The following is a 19,683-nucleotide window of genomic DNA, read 5'->3' as shown; positions in this document are numbered from 1 at the left end:
CCCAAAATATGGACATCCAACTTATGGACAAAGCCTACTTGCCCTTATAATTAATTCTGTTCACGGCCAACAAAGCAAAACAGAACAGACAAGAACTTTACAACTTGACAAATATGACCCAGTATCACAACAGTGGCCATTAAGGATTGGGACGATGGCATGAGAAGCTCAGCGGAGGTGGAGTAAGCCCTTTCAAGAGCTGACGCCTGAGGATGGATTACTGGTAGCCCTGTAGGAGAGTGACACACCTTCAAAGTGGTGTTGTCCGCCACCATAATTAGACAGGATTCCACTATCATGAGCAGGATGGCACTGGTTCAGATGATGTTCAAAATCCAGGGCAAGAGATGTGGTTATGATATAAGCATGCTGCCAATCGTGTGTAAGAGAAATATTAAGTTACTGGCGAGATAATTATTATAGTGATCAAAAGTCACTACAGAGAACATGGTCCAGAGATTGGTAGCAAGACTTTGAACTGGTTCAAACTGGTTCAATCTAAGCCAATTTGGTAGAACAAATGGTTATGAATCTGTCAGCTCTGTGTATTTATTGTTGTTGTCACCTTTGCCTCTTCACACTTCACAGAAGTTGGGTGCTGGAAATTTGCCTAAAGGAAACTGGCTGCTCTCATGAGTTTTGATTGTGGACTCAAGAAAAATGAAATCCTGGCAACTTTAATATTTTCTTTACTCTCCGTGATGTTGTCTATTGTTCCAGTTGTGAGTACTTTATTGTCTTTGCATTGAGTGGAAATCCACACTAGAGACTGTCTTCTTTGATCTTCAACAGTAAGTGCTTCACATCCTCTTGGCTTTCACCAAGCAAAATTGTGCCATACACATGTTGCAAGTTAATAAACTGTTCTGCAATCCTGAAGCCTTGCTTTTCATTGTATGTTCCATTTCTCAGCAGACATTGAATAACCATAGTGAAAACATATAACTTCATACACAACTTTCCATTCGGTTTTAAACCACCAACCATCCTTTGTTGTGTTCCAACATCTGCATCTTGGTCTGTGCACAGGTTTCACAAGAGCAAAATTAAATGCTGTGGATTTACTTTCTTTGCAATTTTGTCCATAGTTTGTTATAATCCACACAGTCAAATAACTTTGCATAATCAATAAAGCAAGTAAGCATCTGGTATACCCTGCTTTCAATCAAGATCCTTTTGACATCAGCAAGGATATCCCACATACCGTATTTTCTTCCGACTCTGGCTTAAATGTCTGGAAGCTGCCTAGGTGCCGCTGCAACCATTCCATGAATATGTTTTAGCAAAATTTTACTTCTGCGTGATGCTGATGCTATTGCTTGATGAGTTCTTCATTCTGTTGAGACGTCTTGTTTTGGAATGGTCACAGATGTGAATCTCTTCCAGACGGCTGACAGTTTGCCGCCTTCCAAATCCCTTGGCACAGATGAACGGGAGCCTCCACAGCTGCATCTGTTCATTGACGGATTTCCGTTACATTCCATAATTCCTGGAGCTGGCTTTTCACCCTCGCCTTCAGTGCAACTGAAACTTCTTCCTTTAAAATGTTTGCTTCTTAATCATATTCTGTCTCTTAAAATGGTCGGACACTGACCAAATTTTATTGGTGTATTTATTCAGTGCATTCCTTTCAACTTCCCTGATGCCGCATCTTTCTTTCAATAGTTTGTCCATAAAAATCTTAAATATTGCATCTTAAGGTTTAATTTTTTCCTTCAGTTTTTTTTCCAGTATGTGCTTGTTTCCTGGTTTTCGGGTTCCAGGTTATGTTACATTTTCTTCTATCTACCCTTTAACAGTTTCTGCTTATCTCTTTTAGGTCACTTTAGCTTTTCTCCGTTAGAAAGCAAGTTTCAGAGTCTCTTCTGACATACAATTTGGCTTTTTCTTCCTTTCTTGTCTTCTTCAGGGTCTGTGGGTTTCCTTCATGTGAAATGTTCTGATGGCCTCCTACTCACCTAACTTTCCATCATTCTTGTTCATTGAGTTACATCTAATCTGAAAGGGTTTCTAAATTCAAATGGGATCTATTCAAGGCTGTATGTTGGATTTATTTTGGTTTATTTTAGTTTGCTTCTCATTTATTTTATTTTAGTTTTCTTCTCATTCAACTTAAACTGGCCTTGTGTTTTGCTTATCCTATTAGCTGTTTCCATGAATGTGGTTGAACTGATTCAGGTATATTCCATATGGAGAGGTCCACCTGTCTTTGCAGCATTTGTGCATGTATGTTGTTGAAAATAGGTGCAAGATGGATATGGGATCTCATCTGGCATCCTCTGATTTCACAAGGGGAAAGGAAGAAAATCACCAACCAAGGCCAGCGCTCTGAGACAATCCGCCACCCTGCAGATCTCTTACACCTTTTCTGACACCGCCTGTCTCTTGCACAGCATGTGACTTCGCCGCTGGCTTCAAGAGTCCACTGAAACTCACAGAACATATTCAATTTAATGTAAGTTATTAGAAAACTAACATGTTACATTTTAGGATCAAAATCTACAGTTTCCCAGTTAAAACAGCCTCACTTCAGCAATGTCTGCGAGCATGTCTCTCTCTGGTCCTGCTCCACTTGTGTAAGTACGACAAAGGTCCTTGAAGAGCCCGACAGACATTTCACTGTGAATCCAGGGTCTTGCCTGACTCCTCGGGCAAGAACACGTTCTGCTTATTTGGTCTATGGCCTGGGAAACCCGCGGATCTGTCTTGTGCTCTCAGGGTAGCTGCCTCTTTTGCCACGTCTTCTGCCACTGCTGCTCTGTGCACGCAGGCTACTTGTGGTCCAAAATGTACGCCACTCGTAAGTCTTTCTTTTTGATGGAGATGAGAGCCTCCATTCTTGCCTCTGAGATGACTTACGTTATACTTAGTGGAATAACAAAACTGACCAATCCCCACATTAAATTACATGACACTCTATCTGCATGTTCCCACCAGCCCTTTGGTGGGAGGTACAAAGACTATAGATAGAAAAAACATACCAGACAATTCAACTGATTCACGGAGGTATTTACGATGAATAAGTCATTGATCTTGCAAAATTCTATCAAGAGATAAAATTCTATCAAATGACCATATTTTCCTACTCATCCTTCCCATGTTAGAATTCCAACCACCAGTAATTATCAACACATATTGATTGCATGTGTGATCAATTTCAGTCTAAAATTTCCATTTATTTATCTTTGGTATTATTACTGGATGCATAATACTGAATAGACAGACATATTAACTTGTAGAAATATGGATGTTATCCTATCACTTAAAACATTGTGCTTCAGAAGGAACCTTGAAATGATCTTATTAATCATCAATGTGATCCATCCCTCATTAGTGTGTCATTTTAGAATAGTAAACCAAATGATTATCTAGTTTGAATTGGCCATATCAGTTCATTTCAGCTCACGACTGCCTAGAATCTTTGGGTTACATTTCATTTTTAATAGCATACAGTTTTCCAAGAATCATACTTCTTACATTCCACATGTTTGCAGTTGTTTCTTCTCATGTTTTCTTCATGTCACTTCAGCAAATAAAGGTCCCCAAAGCTTTGCTCAATCCATTTCAGTTACACGTCACTCTAAGGAAGCAGCTCTTCCCAGTCGTATTTTGAGTGCCTTCCAATCTTAGGAGCTCAAATGCGGCATAATGTCAGACACTGTACTGTTGTTATTAAGAAGTTTATAGTGGCTAATTGTTCAGAATTGGCTCATCTCTTCTTTCATCCCCGCCTGTCTGAGGACAGGACTTGTGCTGGAGCCTCGCCACTTTGGATGATCCTACTTCTAACATCACCGTAACCCTGACAGTCAAACAGAATTAATTTCTAAACTCAAGCCAAAATATACCTATTTTAGGCACAGATCACCATAATCCAAAACAACTTAATTTATCTTTTGATATTTCGTGACCTATATTGAAGGAGGGTGATAGTTTATGCTAATTATGTATGAAGTCAAATCGCCATCAAAATAACAGGGAAAAACAGTATCATATGTTCCTATCTATCATATATTTGTGGAATCACAAGAAATTTACACTAAACGGTATGATTTTTGTGTGAAATATTCATTTGTAACTTTAGTGAAACCAACTTCAATGGAGAAGTTCAAAAAAACACAATAAAATTCATAGAGGGTGGTCTTTACTGATCTCAGTATTAGTTCAAGTAATCAAGTAATTACCAAGGTTACTTTTTGACCGCTAAAAATCATCATCTGCAGTGAAAAACTTTTCAACAAATTGTTTTCTAGGCCACTCTGAAAGGGATTACACACCATGTGACTTGACTATTTATAGTCTAGCACAGCAATAGAAACAAAATTAATTATATTTTAATTTTTCCATTTATAAAAATGTATTGCTATGATTTCCTATTTTGGTAAACCTTACTATCTTTGAAAATCTATTTGAATCTAAATAAAGTGTAGACAAATAATTACAACCATTTCATTAAAAGGTATATCTCATATGCTATTATTTGCCCACCTAATTAAAAATTAAATATAGAATTGTAGTGGTTATTGCTGTAGCTATTCAAAAATAAATAAAATTAAAAAGATAGAAAATCAAAGTAACCAAGGGGATTTTTTATGTTGGGTTCATTATTTCATGTATAATAATGAATATTATTAGACAAAATTAATCAGTGGATCGTTTACAACTAAAGAAATACACTTACCAAACTTCAAGAGACATTTCCAGAATCATTTCAGTGACCTAAAAGATAGACCAGTTAGATTAGGTCAAAAATGGAATACGTTTTTTTATATAGGCAGTGCTAGTTCAAACATAAGGACCCCTGATAGCATAGGGGCTGAACACTCACGTGTTAACCAAAATGTTAGCCAGGGGAGCCTCCCAAACTCTGTGGGGGAAAGATATGGCCGCCTGTTTCCATGAAGTGGGGAAGGAGGGGAAAAATGAGCAGCCGATATTAAGGGCTCAAGTAGAAGGCAAATGTTTTGAGAATGAGGATGGCAACAAATGTACATATGTTCTTGACACAATGGATGTATGTATAGATTGTGATAAGAATTGTACGAGCCCCCAACAAAATGATTTTTTTAAAAAGATTTAAGGCCTTTGAAACCACATGGGCCATTCTGTCTGGCCTCTGGGTTCCCTGTGAATTAGAATAGACTCAATAGCAATGGACTCTGGAGGAGAGACTAACATGGTCTATGTGTTCAAGAAATGTAATACCTTTCATTAAAAATGAGACTGTTTTAAGGTATTTCCCCATAAAACACTACCATCATAGGCATATAGAAATGAAAAAATGAACAATACTCAGCATGGAATTTTCCAACAAATGGAAGGAATTAAATTTTAAAATGTCCTTCTGATTTAGTGAGGGAAAAATGTTGAAGAAAAACTTGCTTCCCAAATTGATTTATATATTAAAATACTTATGTGTTAAATATGCTATATAAATATATTTATTTATAAAGTATATATTTTAATATTTATACATTAAAATACTAGTTACTGAGTATATTCAATACCTACTGGTTCCTGACAATTTAATACATCAAAGGAAAGCCAGACTACACTGATTGTAGTCATAGTTGTCTTCTCAATAAGAATGTGCTTTTCATAACCCTCAACAAATACAGGACTAAGACACTCATGGTCCCATCAAACTGAGAAGATGTTTTAATTAAAGGCCAGGAGAAAGCACGACATCATCTTCAAGTTGGAATATTTTAGGATTCCATGGTTCTTTTCATGTGGACATGGATTCTTATTTCCATATGTGGTTCCATAGAATCATCTGTCAGAAGATGATTTTAAACCTTCTCAATTGATGCATTATGTTTAGACATGTTGTGAACCTTGACATTCAAAATCTTTCCACACATTTTAACTGTACATCTCATTCAGATAGAGCAGTCACAAAAATATGTACTTCTTCTAAGGCATTAACAATTACTGTAAACTCCTTCCCACACATTGCATTTTTACTTTACCAGTTTCCTTCATGCTTTTATTACACAAAGGTAATTAGAAGGAAGGATGACCAAATCCCCACAGTTCTCGTCAACTCTATAATACCAAACTACGAGCCAGGACAAATTATAAAATTCCACTTCTTATAAGAATTCTAAATAGTAGAAGCAGCCTCTGCTCATTGTACACTATTGTAGAAAGCAACAACCTCCTCTTTGCATTGCACAGAGGAAAACCATGAACAATGATACACTGGAAGTTGGTTAGTGGGAGAAAATACTGGAAGAAAGATGCTATTTTAAAATATCTACAGATTTGAGGACAATGTTGAAGTACCTAACCCTTTCATTGTCTTATAAACTTTGCAGGGTTGTTTATAATAATGCTGTTTTAGCAAAAACCTAGTGCCTGGCATAAGGAGGTACTTTGCATTGAGTATTCCAAACAGATGTACATAGTCACGTTATTTTAAACGTAGGATCTGTAGGAGTAGGAAAGAGCTTTAAAAATGTGCAAGGTCTTTTTTAGTAATACATCCCAGTATTTACAACTTTCATTTGCTTTCAATAAAAGATAACTTGGATATCTGATCCATCATATTTCAGTTTATTATTTTCCTTATCCTCAAGAATCACTATCTTTGAGTTGGTTATTTTTAAATATTTAAAATTTATATAATCTACACTACAACTCCCTCCTATGAAACAGGAACATACGAGGATCTGACAGTGAAGCAGCTCAAGGGTGTCTGGAAAATTATACTCTTGTCAATACCAGCTATGTCATAGTTAACCAAGATTTTGTATATTTAAATTTTGCACGAGGTACTACTGAAATGAGTTATTTAAATGATGGTTCCTAATAAAGAAAAAAAAGATATTTGCCAGTGAGATTTGTTTAATTCATGACCCAAGAAGTTAGTTTAATTGTATTCCTCCCCTCCCCATCTTCCAAAACAGTGTTTTAAAATATTTTTAAATAAAGTAATGAGTAATTTGCCTTATAGCAATGTACCATTCTATTAAATGGTTTTCCTTTTTACATTTGACTACAGCCTAACTTTTTGGAACTGCCCTTTTCCTGGTAAAGAAGTTAGTGTAAGTTCTGGAGTACAGTTTAATATTCCAAAAGCTATACCCAACCTTTGCTAGGCTTTGTGGGCTCTGAATCTTTACAGGTGTACATAGCTTCACCGCTGTCCCACAGAGCACCTGATGGGTTTGCATGTGGAACATGTGCTTAGCAATCCAATGATTACCCTAAACTGATTTCCTAGAATACCCCTACCAAATCCTAATTATCTCTGTTTTCCCCAAATGCGAATCCTTCAGACTCTCTAGCGTCTCATTATCTCTGTTACAAGGAGCTAGGTGCTTCCAATGGGGACTTTACGTACTAAGTCATCCAAAAATGATGCAAGTCTCAAGCGTGTGTCAAGCTGGGGGTGCAATGGTCAGTCAACTGGACGTGTTCTGCTCTTTGATGGCACACACATTCAAAAGATACATGACAAAGATGAAAGAGCATCCTAAACTGCCCTATGTTAAAGCTACATGTTATTGAAGAAGAAGAAGAAGAAGAAGAAGAAGAAGAAGAAGAAGAAGAAGAAGAAGAAGAAGAAGAAGAAGAAGAAGAAGAGAAAGAACACAGTCGTTTCTGTTGCTAGCATCCCCAAATTTTAAAAAATGCATTCCCTCATCAAGCCAGGAATTGCTTGACCAAATTTGAACCCCGCCCTGCGTCAGTTACGTCCTGCAGGTCCTCGCCCAGGAGGCCCTGCTTATTTCACAAAATTACACACTGCTCTTGTTTTCTCTCTGAACTTTCTCTTTCTCTCAGTAACTTACCTAAATTGTAGTCTTTGACTTATCACATAAAGAGTTGTATTGCCAAAGCAGTCATCTGATTATAACTTAGCATTCTGAATTTATCATCAAAATCCAATTTTAAAAGAAAAAAATTGCCACTGCTTCTCTTCTATGGAACTACATACTTACTAATCTTCAAATATGAAACATGAATAATCAACAATCAAGGAAAGTTAGCCAAAATGAGACAGATAACAGAAGCCATGAGATATGATTTTCATGATGTTCTGAAGTGGGCTATTTTTTTTTACTCAAAAAACATTAAATTCTGGACACTGTTTCTGTACACTATAAAGTTACCACCAAATTCCACTGTAGGTTCATACCCAAAGGGCCATTAGCACGGACTCCAATAGATCATTTTAGACCAGTGTTCACTGCAGCATTACTCGCAATAACCAAAAGGTGCAAACAGGCAAGCGTTCCCCAACAGAGTAATGGATAAACAAAAGATGGTATCTATGTATTGTATCAGTCAGCCATGTCTATTGGGAGGGTTGATTACACAGTGGCCACTACCCCACTGGTTTTAACACACCATGCACTCTTTGGGAGGAAGATGAAATTGTCTACACCGAGAAGGTTTTAAAGTCTCAGAAAACCAGAAGGTCATTTCTACACTGCCCTGTAGAGTCATTATGAGTTGGAAGTAACGTGATGGCAGTGAATGTAAATAGAAATGAACTTCTTATGTGGGGTACAAAGTGGATGAACCTTGAGGACTTATGAGTGAACTAGTCAAACAGAAAGGAGAACTAATGCATGGGACCCCTTAGATAAACTCTCCAGAACAGGCGAATACATAGAGAACATACGTACATGTTTAATAGTTGTTTCCAAGGATGGATGAAACAAATGATGAATTAGATCAGCTGCTAATCAAAATGCTATCCCATGTGTGTTGTGTGTCATGTGCTATGTTTTGGTTTTTAGTTGGTCAAGTGAGAGAGAGAAATAAACAGGTATTGCTTTAAGGACACTAAAATTTTGTCCAAAAATCGGGAATAAATAGTAGTGAGGGTTGTACAACATATTGAACCTGTCACTGAATTATGCACAAAAAATGGTTGAAATAACAAATGTTTGTGATTTGTATATATAGTTGTTGTTTTAAGCTACCATCAAGTTGGTTCCAACCCAGAGCAACCCATAGCACAACAGAACGAAACACTGCCCAGTCCCGCACCACCCTCACAGTTGTTGCTGTGCTTGAGCCCATTGATGCAGCCACTGTCAACCCGCCTTCTTGAGAGCCTCCCTCGCTTCTGCTGCCCATCACGTTATTAAGCAGGATGACTTTCTGAGATTTGACTATCCCGACGATATGTCCAAAATATGTAAGAAAAAGTCTCATCTTCCTTGCCTTTAAAGAGCATTCTGGCTATACTACCTCCAAGACAGAAGGATCTCTCCTTTTAGCGGTCCATGGCATTTTCAATATTCTTCTCTGGCAACACAATTCAAACACATCAGTTTGTACTCCATCATCTTTAGTCTATGGCCAACTTCACGTGCATGTGAGGGAATTGAAACACTATGGCTTGGGTCAGGCGCGCCTTAGTCTTCAAACTAATATCCTTGCTTTTCAAGACGCGAACGGAGCCTTGTACAGCAATGCACTGCATCTTTTTATCTGCTGACTGTTGTTTCCATGAGCATTGATGTGGATCCAAGAAGACAGAATCCTCGAAAACATCCATCTTTTCTCTATTTATCATATATTACCTATTGGTCCAATTGTGAGCATGTGGGTCTTCATTACGCTGAGCTGTGATCCTTACCGAAGGCTGCACTCCTTCATCTCCGTGTGCAAGTGTCGCAATTGTCCCTCACTTTCAGCCAGCAAAGGTGTACCATTTCAGATTGTTAATGAGCCTTTCTCCAATCCTGATGCCACATTTTTCTTCATATAATCCAGATAACCTGATGATTTTCTGTTTGTGGAAAGGATATGCATACCTTTCCTGACATTCAACAATACAGTATGACATATGCAAGGACAGATAACTAAAACATTTCTGAACTGCCATGACACACATGATCAGTAAATGTATAGGCTGTAGTATATGTAAATGTGGCATTTCAATACATTTTATCAACCAATTGAAACAAGTAAGTTTGATAGTCAGTTAAATCTGTTCGAATGAAGTGTACAAATGCTTAGTTAAATCTGGCCAGTCAGAATTATAATGAGGATATGTCATATTTGCTTAATGCTCACCAGACCAGGCAGTGTTCTCACAGTGTCCAAGTATATATTTCCTGTCATTTTAAGGGGCATGTCTTACAGATGAATATGTATGGCACAGCGAGAGTACATAACTGGTGTGACCTCACACAGGTAGTAGTGGGGATGCTGGTGGGAACACACACTGTGAATCTGACTCTCAGCTGGGGTCAGCACTAGAAGGCTGTAGCTTCTCTCAAATAACACCTCTGACATCTCTAAAATGATGACTCTACAGGACACAACGTAATCCTGATTTCATGAATCTCAACTTGGAAACAAAAACTATAGAGCCAGGCTTTCAAAAAATTCTGTTTTCAGAAAAAAAAATTTCTCAAAAATAATGTATTTTTCCTAAAAGTGAATGATAAATCATAGAGTCTGGAGAAGAATGAAAAGCTGCTGTAGTGGAGGGGGGGGGCAGGATGGAGGGAGAATGGAGGGAGGGTGGGGTGGAAAAGGGGAACCGATTACAAGGATCTACATATAACCTCCTTCATAGGGCATGAACAACAGAAAAGTGGGTGAAGGGATACGTTGGACAGTATAAGATATGAAAAAATAATAATTTATAAATTATCAAGGGTTCATGAGGGAGGGGTGAGGGTGGGAGGGAATAGAATGAGGAGCTGATACCTAGGACTCAAGCAGAAAGCAAATGTTTTGAAAATGATGATGGCAACAAATGTACAAATGTGCTTGACACAATGGATGGATGGATGATGGATAAGAGCTATATGAGCTCCCAATAAAATGGGGGGGGGGGTGGAAAGCCACTGTAAACACATGCTCTCTAACACTGTCTACTCCTCCCTGCTGCTAAGCAGTCTTTCCCTTTAAAGCATCTTGACCCATTGATGCGATCTCCATACTTCACACTGGAGTCCCCCTGCCTCCCCACACCAGTCACTTTCCACCGAAGCCATCAACTTTTTTATTTTCAATCGCAAAGTTTTTTTTAATCTTTACCTATTCATAGTTTGCTTGCTCATTCTTTTGAGGAAAAAATAAAATCTAAATTTCCCTATTACTTAATCAAAAAACTTTCCAAAGCTCACTACTCTCAGTGAGATTACATTCAAATTTCTAACTGTTATATTTAAGAGCTTTTGTGGTCTGATCCCAATGTACCAATCCTTCCTTCACACGTGAACGCTCTGCTCCCAACAAACTTGTCTAGACACGACGCTTTGAAGTGGTTTTGTCCTTCTTAGTCCCTTGCCGTTGGTGAAGCTTCTGCCTGCATCACGGCTGTCTTTGTCAATTAGTAAGCCAACCTCATTCCTAATTTAAAGACTTTCTGAAGGCACTGGTTTCCATTAGAATCCACAGTGATGTCCATATTTTTACTTCCCTGCAGTCCCTTTTTTACCTCTCTGATTTCATCTACTACTTTCCTTACTACTATTTCTCTGTGTCCCAGCCACGACCCCCTCCTTGGCCTTACTCAATACCGGCCATACTTACACTGCACAGTCTTTCTCATCCCAGGGCCTTGGGCCCTCAGATAACTCCAGGTATGTATTTATAACTGTGTGTGTGTGTGTCACCTTCCACACACCTACGCGTGGCCTCCTACCTTCCTTCCCTGGATAAGTTAGCACTTATCACTAGATAGAGGTTCTGGGTGGTGCAAAAACGTGAATGCACTTGTCTGTTACCCAAAATATCATCAGCTCAAGTACACCCAGATTTGCATTAGAAAAAAGATCTGGTGATTAACTTCTAAAAATGCCACCTTTTAAAAATCCCAGGGAGGACAGTCCTACTTTGCCATATGTGGACTCACAATTGATTTTATCTGGTTCTTATAAGCTATCACTTCCTGAGAAAACTGCTTTTTACTTATCAACCTTGCCTCTTTTTTATCTCCTTAAACAGAATATAGAAGGTGGCAAAGAGAGTTCACTTGATCCATTTGTTAAGAACTCACTGCTATCAAGTCTATGCCGACTCATAGTGACCCTATAGGATCGGGCGGAATTTCCATGGTGGGTTTCTGAGGCTATAAATCGTTATGGAAATAGAAAGCCTCTTCTTTCTCCCAAGGAGCAGCTGGTGGTTTCATACCGCTGGCCTTGCAGATAGCAGACGGACTCGTAACCCCGGGCTCCAGCAGGGCTCCCTCATTACTTAAGAGATAGGGCCTCAAACTGTTTCTGCCACAAAGTATGTACTCAATAGCTATTTGTTAAAGATAAATGAATAAATAAATGCCTGCTTATCATTCTCATCGCACGTATCATCCACGCTACTCCTTTAGAACTTAAAACCTCAGTACTGAACTCTAGATCTTAACACACTAGAGTTCAGGAATAACGCGCACCAGAGCCTACAATTTTTAAATGGATCGAAAAACAGATGATTTGAAGAAAGCTAGATAGAGAAATGTCTAACAATGAAAGTACATGAAATATTAATGAAGCTCTAAGCTGAAGTTATTTAACTATGTAGTTATATAAACTTTTTTGGAAATTTTTACCTATAGAATTTGGGATGGAAATGTAATCCTTTGAAGAGGCCTTCCTTGACCAACCAAACTTTAATTGCCCACCACTGTCCTCTAATATTCCAGCCTGCTTTGTTGTCTATACGGCTCTCATCAGTGGATCTTGTGCTGATTGTCAATTTAACACTGTGGTCTATGTATCCCCCTTACCACAATGTAAGCTTCCTGAGAGTTAGCACATTGTCTGGAATTTCCCCTGCTGCTTGCCCATTGCCTGGAACGTGACAGGTGTTTAAAACATAAATGTCAAGTAAGAAATTCAGTGAAAGGATGCCTCATAATGCTACTTGCTATATTATTTATCACTTTAACATGAATGTCTCTTCCATACTCAACAAAAGATTATCCCCCAGCAATGGAACAGTTTTCAACTTCTGGAAATTAGTGGGATTTTAGTTAGAGAATAAATACTCAAATCTAGTGGCAAGTTAGTATTTCAAAATTTTAATTTAGTAATTTTATTACGTACATAATATATCTGTAAAATGGGGACATTTTAGAGCTTCTGGGTGGTGATTACAGGCAACTAAAAGATAGTGATTTTTTCTAGAATCACTGTCTTGCTCCTCTCAGCAAGTATCTTAGAACTCCTTTCGTCAAGATTTTCACAGGCGATGAAGGAAATCAGAATCAAAAAGAAATAATGACAATTCAAAGAGTCTGATGAAATGTTAATGACAGGCACAGTTAGGGTCCAGCCTCCCAATTCAGACTTCCTGCCCGCAATGGGTGGCACAGCAATTCCCATGTGGAGCCTTCTAATCTCTGGACTCCTCCTGGCCACAGGCAACATTCTACCATGACGCCACGGTAACACTGGAAAGACAGAAGCTTGCCGGGGTTTGCCAGTCGGTTATATCTTAGCTTGAAGCATGTGTTTCCTTTCCACGGAATCCACGCACCCTTCACAGTCGACTGCCACAGCCACTGTCAAGGTTTGTTTAAGACTATTCTCCCACATTCTCCCTTCCACCCTTATAGCGACTGTAAATCATGTCCTCACACCCCAAGAAATGGAGACTGGTTTCAGAAGAAGCTGGCTGGGCTGCGCAGGGTACTTTCCACTCTGTCACCACCCGGTGAATGACCTTCCTCCCCCCCACTGCCAAGGTTCACTAAGAACTCCCATTCAAATAAAAATTGCAAAGGACTGTCCAGAACAGAGATAAAAAGGAAGTCTTCTTAGCCAACTGTTTTCTCAGGCACGCTAAAGAAAATAATTATGTCAGCTAATTTAAATTCGGGAATGTGAAGTCTTTTTTTAATACCGCAGGGTTCTACACTCCACCATAGGACAAGACCGGAAGCAGCAAGTGTACTTTCCCTACAGCATCGACTACGAGCAGAGAAAGCCATGCCACCTGACAAGCCAGACACGCGTTCAATGCCCTCAGTGACTGATCATTGAGATCCTAGCCCAGAAGCCTGTAACAAATAGGTAAAGCGAGCAAAGCTTAGCCTGTGACAGACAGCCTCTCAACTGTTTACCAATCGCTCCAAACTAAACCTGCCACACGGGTGTGGTGCCCCAACTTGCTGTTCTCTTTCAAAACCACCTACTTTGGTAGTTTCTTCTGCTTGTAAAGCTCATGACTGCTTCTCTGCCTGATGAAATCCCATCCTTTTCTCGGTGTGTAACAGCAGCCACGGCAACGATAATGTAAGCAATACCAACAAATGCCTATATGGTGCCTAGTATGCTCCAGGCATTATCCTGAAAACACATGCATGCGTGTACACATACATGCATATATATGGATATGTATAAGTAAATACTTACAATCATTTTATTTGTATTTTAATAGACATATAAATTTAATATAAACGTGAGTATATCAATAACTGAATTTTCATATTTAATATAAAAAGCCGGGGCATAGCACTCGGCGATGTAGTAGTTACACATTGGGTATTGTGATTCCAGTCACAAGGACAGCAATGCGAACCTCCGGCCCCTCCTCAGGGGCAAGTGGGGGCAATCTTCTCCCACAGGTTCCAGGCTCAGAACCCAGCACGAGCAGTCCTCCCTGTCCTGCAGGCCTGCTGTGAGTCGGAACCAACTCAGTGACAGTGGGCGAGAGTGATATTTATGAGAGTAGAAAGCCTCATCTTTCTCCCAGGGAGCGGCTGGTGGTTTTGAATGACTGACCTCGTGGTGAGCAGCCCAGCGTGAAACCCTCTACCCACGGGGGCTCACAAGAGTGATCTTTAATGTATAATAAAATAACTATATAAATATGAGAGGGCTTCAAAAGTTTATGGGAAATTCCATTATCTTTTCATTCTGTTTTCCATAAACTTTTCTAAGTTCCTTCATATATAAACATTTAAATAATGTTACAATTTCTATTTTATATAATAAATTAGATATATTATTTAATTTAACGAAATAATTATATTTATGTAATTGCTTAAATTAGGTAATATAAGTATTAAAATATATACCTTTTATTATACATTATAATTCTGATGTCATTGTTGTTAGATGCCATCAAGTCACTTCTAAATCACAAAGGAATCTCTGACTGGTCCCAGACTGCCTCACAATTGCAGTGACCGTGTCCATCTTCTCTTTGAGGGTCTTCACACCTTGCTCTGATCATCTACATTCCCAGACAGGATGCCCTCCTCAGGATGATGCTTCTTCCTAATGGCATGTCCAAAGTGCATGAGGAGACATTGCACTATCCGCACTTCTAAAGTACGTTCTGGCTGGGCTTCTTCCAAAACAGATTTGTTGTTCTCCTGTCAATCCATGGTGTATTTAATATTCTGTGCTACCACGATAATTCAAAGGCATCAATTCTTCACAGACAGGAGGTGGTTGACCATACCTGGCTTGAGTCAGGTTCACATTCATCCAGAGTGGCATCTTTGTTTTTAACACTTTAAAGAGATCCTTGGCAGCAGATTTTTCTAATGTGATATGTTATTCTTTTGTTTGATCACTGCTTCCATGGGCCTTGATTGTGGATTTATTCCTATTGATAAGATTTTCACATGCCACTTATTTCTAAAGCAGTTCCTTCTTTTGAGTCTATATTAGTCTTGAAGCTCTGCTGCTAATTGTTGACCTTGGGTCACTTTTTTGCCATTTGAAATACTGGTGGCACCAGTTCCAGCATAACAGTAACATGCAACCCACCGCAGTACAGCAAAGTGACAAATGGAGGCTATACTATAATGTGTACATATTAAAAATCAACTACGTTAATCTAATGACTTCCCTATAAGTTATGGTCTCCATTTTACAGATGAGTGAACCGAGGCACAGAGTGATTCTGCTATTTCCCTGAAGTAAAGCAAAGCCAGGGGGCAGAGAGGGATTTAAACACAGACTGTCTGGCTTCCAGTGGGAAGGTTTGCAGCACCATGTTCACTTTTCAACCTGTTCAAAGGCAGCTACCCATATAGAGCCATGAAAATTCTCCAAATTACTTACCCATCAGACCTACACATGGGTCTGAGCGGTTATAAAAGAAAGAAAAGTAAAATTTATCCTGATCTAAATTCTTTTCTGAGACACAGCTAGTTTCAAAGAAACAAAGACATGCTTCCTGGAGCCGAGGAAGAAGCAAGCAGGATGTTGGAGCCCAGTCCTCCAGAGCGGCTCTGATCTCACGTTCTGTTCAAAAAGCACTCTGGGCATCAGTCCACTTTAAGATGAGGCCTACAGTCCATGCAGTACATGTAGACTATGTATTCACTCTGGAACTCAGTAGTGCAGGTTTTCTGGCTATAGGATTTTAGTTCCAGGAACAAGATTAAAAAGATGAACTCTATTTGTGATTTAGTCCAATGAATATGCAGATGAGCATCATGGGAATATAAAAGAGGAGAGGCATTTGAGATGGTCAAAATTAGGAAACACTATATGGAGGTGAGAATTAAGGAATAGGCAAATTTTCCTAAGTAACGAACTCAAAAGTTTATCCCTACTGTGTGCAGAAACACAGAGTATACAAAACCAAAAACTACGTGCAATAGCCAGCTTCCTGGAAAATGACCCACTCATTGTTTACATTTCTCAGGGTGAATTACTTAAAACCTTACCAATTTCATGCAATGAATTTGTTCTGTAAAACAAATTTCCTAGAGTTTTATTGTTGCAAAATAACCTAGCAAAGCCTCAGACATGTAAGGAAGTCAGAAATCAAACCTAGAATTACGAAGATGATGGTAACTTTGGGCAATTTCGGCCAACCCTTCGCCGTTTCAACCCTCATGTGCACATGGGTGGTCTAAACCAAAGCTTTTCCCCCACAGAAGCTTCACTGATGAAGAAACTTATAATTTGAGGATACTAAGGATTTCTCAGCAGATTTCATTGACCTCTTGTGCTCTTTTTCCCACTCTCCCTCTCTGCTATTTCTTCTTGATTTTTCATCTCCCTTTATCCTCCCAAATGTTCTGCAGTAAAATCTCCACTGGGATCCACGTCTCCAATGTATCTTACACCTTGGAACAGAGTTCATGTCAACCTGAGTGTGTATTAAAGTGTCGAGGGGAGTCTAACCTGTCCATTTGGTCACAGCCTGGTGGTGCCTCCTTGAAGGTGGGACCTCTTCTACAAGAAAAGCAGTGAGAACTTCAACTCCCTCTGGGTTGCCCTCAGATCCATGGATGTAATTAAGTTGGTCTGGGCTGGATGTCTTCTTGACATTAAGTTACTTCTTTATCTAAGACTCCTTTATATAAAGTTCCTTCATACAGACATGAATTTCACTGGTTACTTTTTCTAGACAGCCCATCCTAATACACACATCAAATACAGTTTATAAATCTCAGATTTTTAAAATGAGATTAAGAAATGAAGGGAAGATAAAATTTTCTCTGCAAACTCAAAAACTCTCTTTAAAAACAAGCAAATTCATAAATATAATCACCACCGTCACCACCCAGCAACAAAAACTATTTTCTAAGAGGCAAACTCAAATTCCAAGAAAACACAGATTTCTGTATGTAATAAGTTGGAAAAATAAAACAGTTCATTTGTTCCTTACTTGATTGAAAATAAAAGGAACCTCCTTCTTCTCACCCACTTTCATCGAAGAGACAGGAAATGTGGCTGTCCCTAGGGTCTCATCCATGACATAATTGGCATCCATTAATGTGATCTGCTCGTAGTAAAGGGTAGATTGAAGACAAAATTAAAATTCTCCGTGAATACCTCAACATTATATTTAAAGTCTCTGTCACACTTAAAGAAATAAAATTTCCCAAATAACATTCCACTGTCCTTTCAGATCTTTGATTGTTCCCTAGGCAACTGTCCTCATATGCCCGACTTCTCTTTCTTAATACTTATTCATTGCTAAAATGACAATCCTTTTTTTTTTTCAATTCCCTGACTGCACTATCTTTGCTTCAAAAATGTAGTTTGATCCTCTTTCTGAGGGAGTGTTATTTTGGGAAGATGGGGGACATTTTAATATATAAAAAAACACAGCACATTTATTTTGAAAAAAATTGATTTTAACTTGTTACAAGAAATGGACAATTATATCATTTTGTTTAAGTAATCTCTCCTTTGTATAACAGAAAACATATTTTCTCCAAAGATTATGGAAAGCACGGAAGACTGCCTCGAGCCTGCGTTTCACTGATATACACCATCTACAAAAGAATCTGCCTCGCTGCCCTCTGGTTTCCAATGACACTTGGTAAGAGGAGCGCTGTAAGGGAGCAAAAGTCAAGTATCTCTCTCAACATGAATTTCAATTCTCAAACAGTCCCCAAATGATTCATTTACCTCCAAAACGTTTTCTTGATTAGGATCCAAAATGAATTCAAATGTCTCATTCCACACAGGATTGATGTCGTTATTGAAGTGTCTTGTTCTTTTCCTGCTGTCCGGAGTGGTAGAGATGAAAAGTTCCACATAGGGGTCTGGGGTGTCAACTACAGAAAGTAAAAAGCCATGTGAGCAGAAAGCAAACATGGAACCCATAGTTTGCTTCCTTTGAATCAGACATCATCAGATTATTTTCAAAGAATCTTCAGTAATGTGCTAGTGGGCTTCTAGGAATTTGGGGGAAAATCTCACTATCTTTTAACTCCATTTTCATATGAGATTTTTGAAGTCCCCTTCATATTTAAAAATCTAGTAGATGATATAACATATAATACAAGAACACAGTAGACTGTAGAACTATATATTGATTATGCATTCTGCAAGAGGCAATCATTTGTTAGATGACTTATTCTGAACTCCCCCATTCAGCTCAGCGCACAGGTAATGCCTTAAACAGTCTAATCTAACATCTAGACAATCATGACCATCTGACCCAGATAGCTGCACTATGGCCTTTACCCCAGGCGGGCAATCCTGATGCTTATCTAGATCGGAAAGTGTATCTTTGTTATTTTATTTCCTAACTGAAATAGTAAAGTTCTTATGACATTGCTGTAGTAGGATTTCCTCGTGTGACTACACAGGTTGTGTGCTAAATAACCCTAATGAATGATGCTCTCATTAGTAGCCAACATGTATTTCGATATTTGTTACATATTTTTATATTTTACAGCAGAATTTACCATCAGATGAAAGTGAGGTGTGTCAAGAAAGGAAACGCCTTTTCTATTTTACATAAAATTATGTATGTGTCATATTACAAGTGTATGTTGCCGTGTTAAATAGCAACAATAGCAAATAGCTAATAGAGGAAATATTTAATTTCCTCCCACTATATATGTCCTTAACAAAATTACTACCTCAGAGCAGTTAAGTTGACCACTTTATTTTGTGGTCCCCATAAATCCTTTATCTTCTTATAACATCAAGCACACTATATTTGTGATGAAGTATGTCTGTCTCCTCCTCTAGGACTGTGAACAACTTGAAATCAGTGATGAAGTCTCACTCATCCTTGTATTTTCAGAACCACCAAGAGAAGCATGTTGTCAGGAAAGAGCAGTCCGTGGAGAAGGGCATCTTGTGCGGTCAAGTCAAGGGGCGGTGGAAAAGAGACAGGCCCTCAAGGAGATGGAGTGAGGCAGTGGCTGAACAATGGGCTCAGCACAGGAACCGTGGGAGTTCAGGTAACACAAGAACAGGCAATGTTTGTATATTCTGGTGCACACAGAGCTGCTGTGATTCAGCACCAATCTGATGGCACGGAGCAACA

At 38.8% G+C, this 19,683-nt stretch overlaps 1 protein-coding gene across 1 annotated transcript in view; it reads right to left on the bottom strand.

Moving 5' to 3' along the window:
• PLA2G4A (phospholipase A2 group IVA) overlaps nt 1-19,683 on the bottom strand; it is a 170,888-nt gene that overhangs the window by 85,271 nt on the left and 65,934 nt on the right. Inside the window, exons 4-6 of the mRNA XM_075528478.1 lie at nt 18,309-18,457; nt 17,560-17,673; nt 4,682-4,719 (exon numbers count right to left, since the gene is read on the bottom strand). Of these exons, the coding sequence (XP_075384593.1) occupies nt 4,682-4,719; nt 17,560-17,673; nt 18,309-18,457 (301 nt within the window). The remainder of the gene's footprint in view (nt 1-4,681; nt 4,720-17,559; nt 17,674-18,308; nt 18,458-19,683) is intronic.

This window comes from Tenrec ecaudatus, chromosome 1 (genome assembly GCF_050624435.1).
Source record: "Tenrec ecaudatus isolate mTenEca1 chromosome 1, mTenEca1.hap1, whole genome shotgun sequence".
Classification (NCBI taxonomy): domain Eukaryota; kingdom Metazoa; phylum Chordata; class Mammalia; order Afrosoricida; family Tenrecidae; genus Tenrec; species Tenrec ecaudatus.
This window is presented reverse-complemented; position numbering and strand designations above follow the sequence as displayed.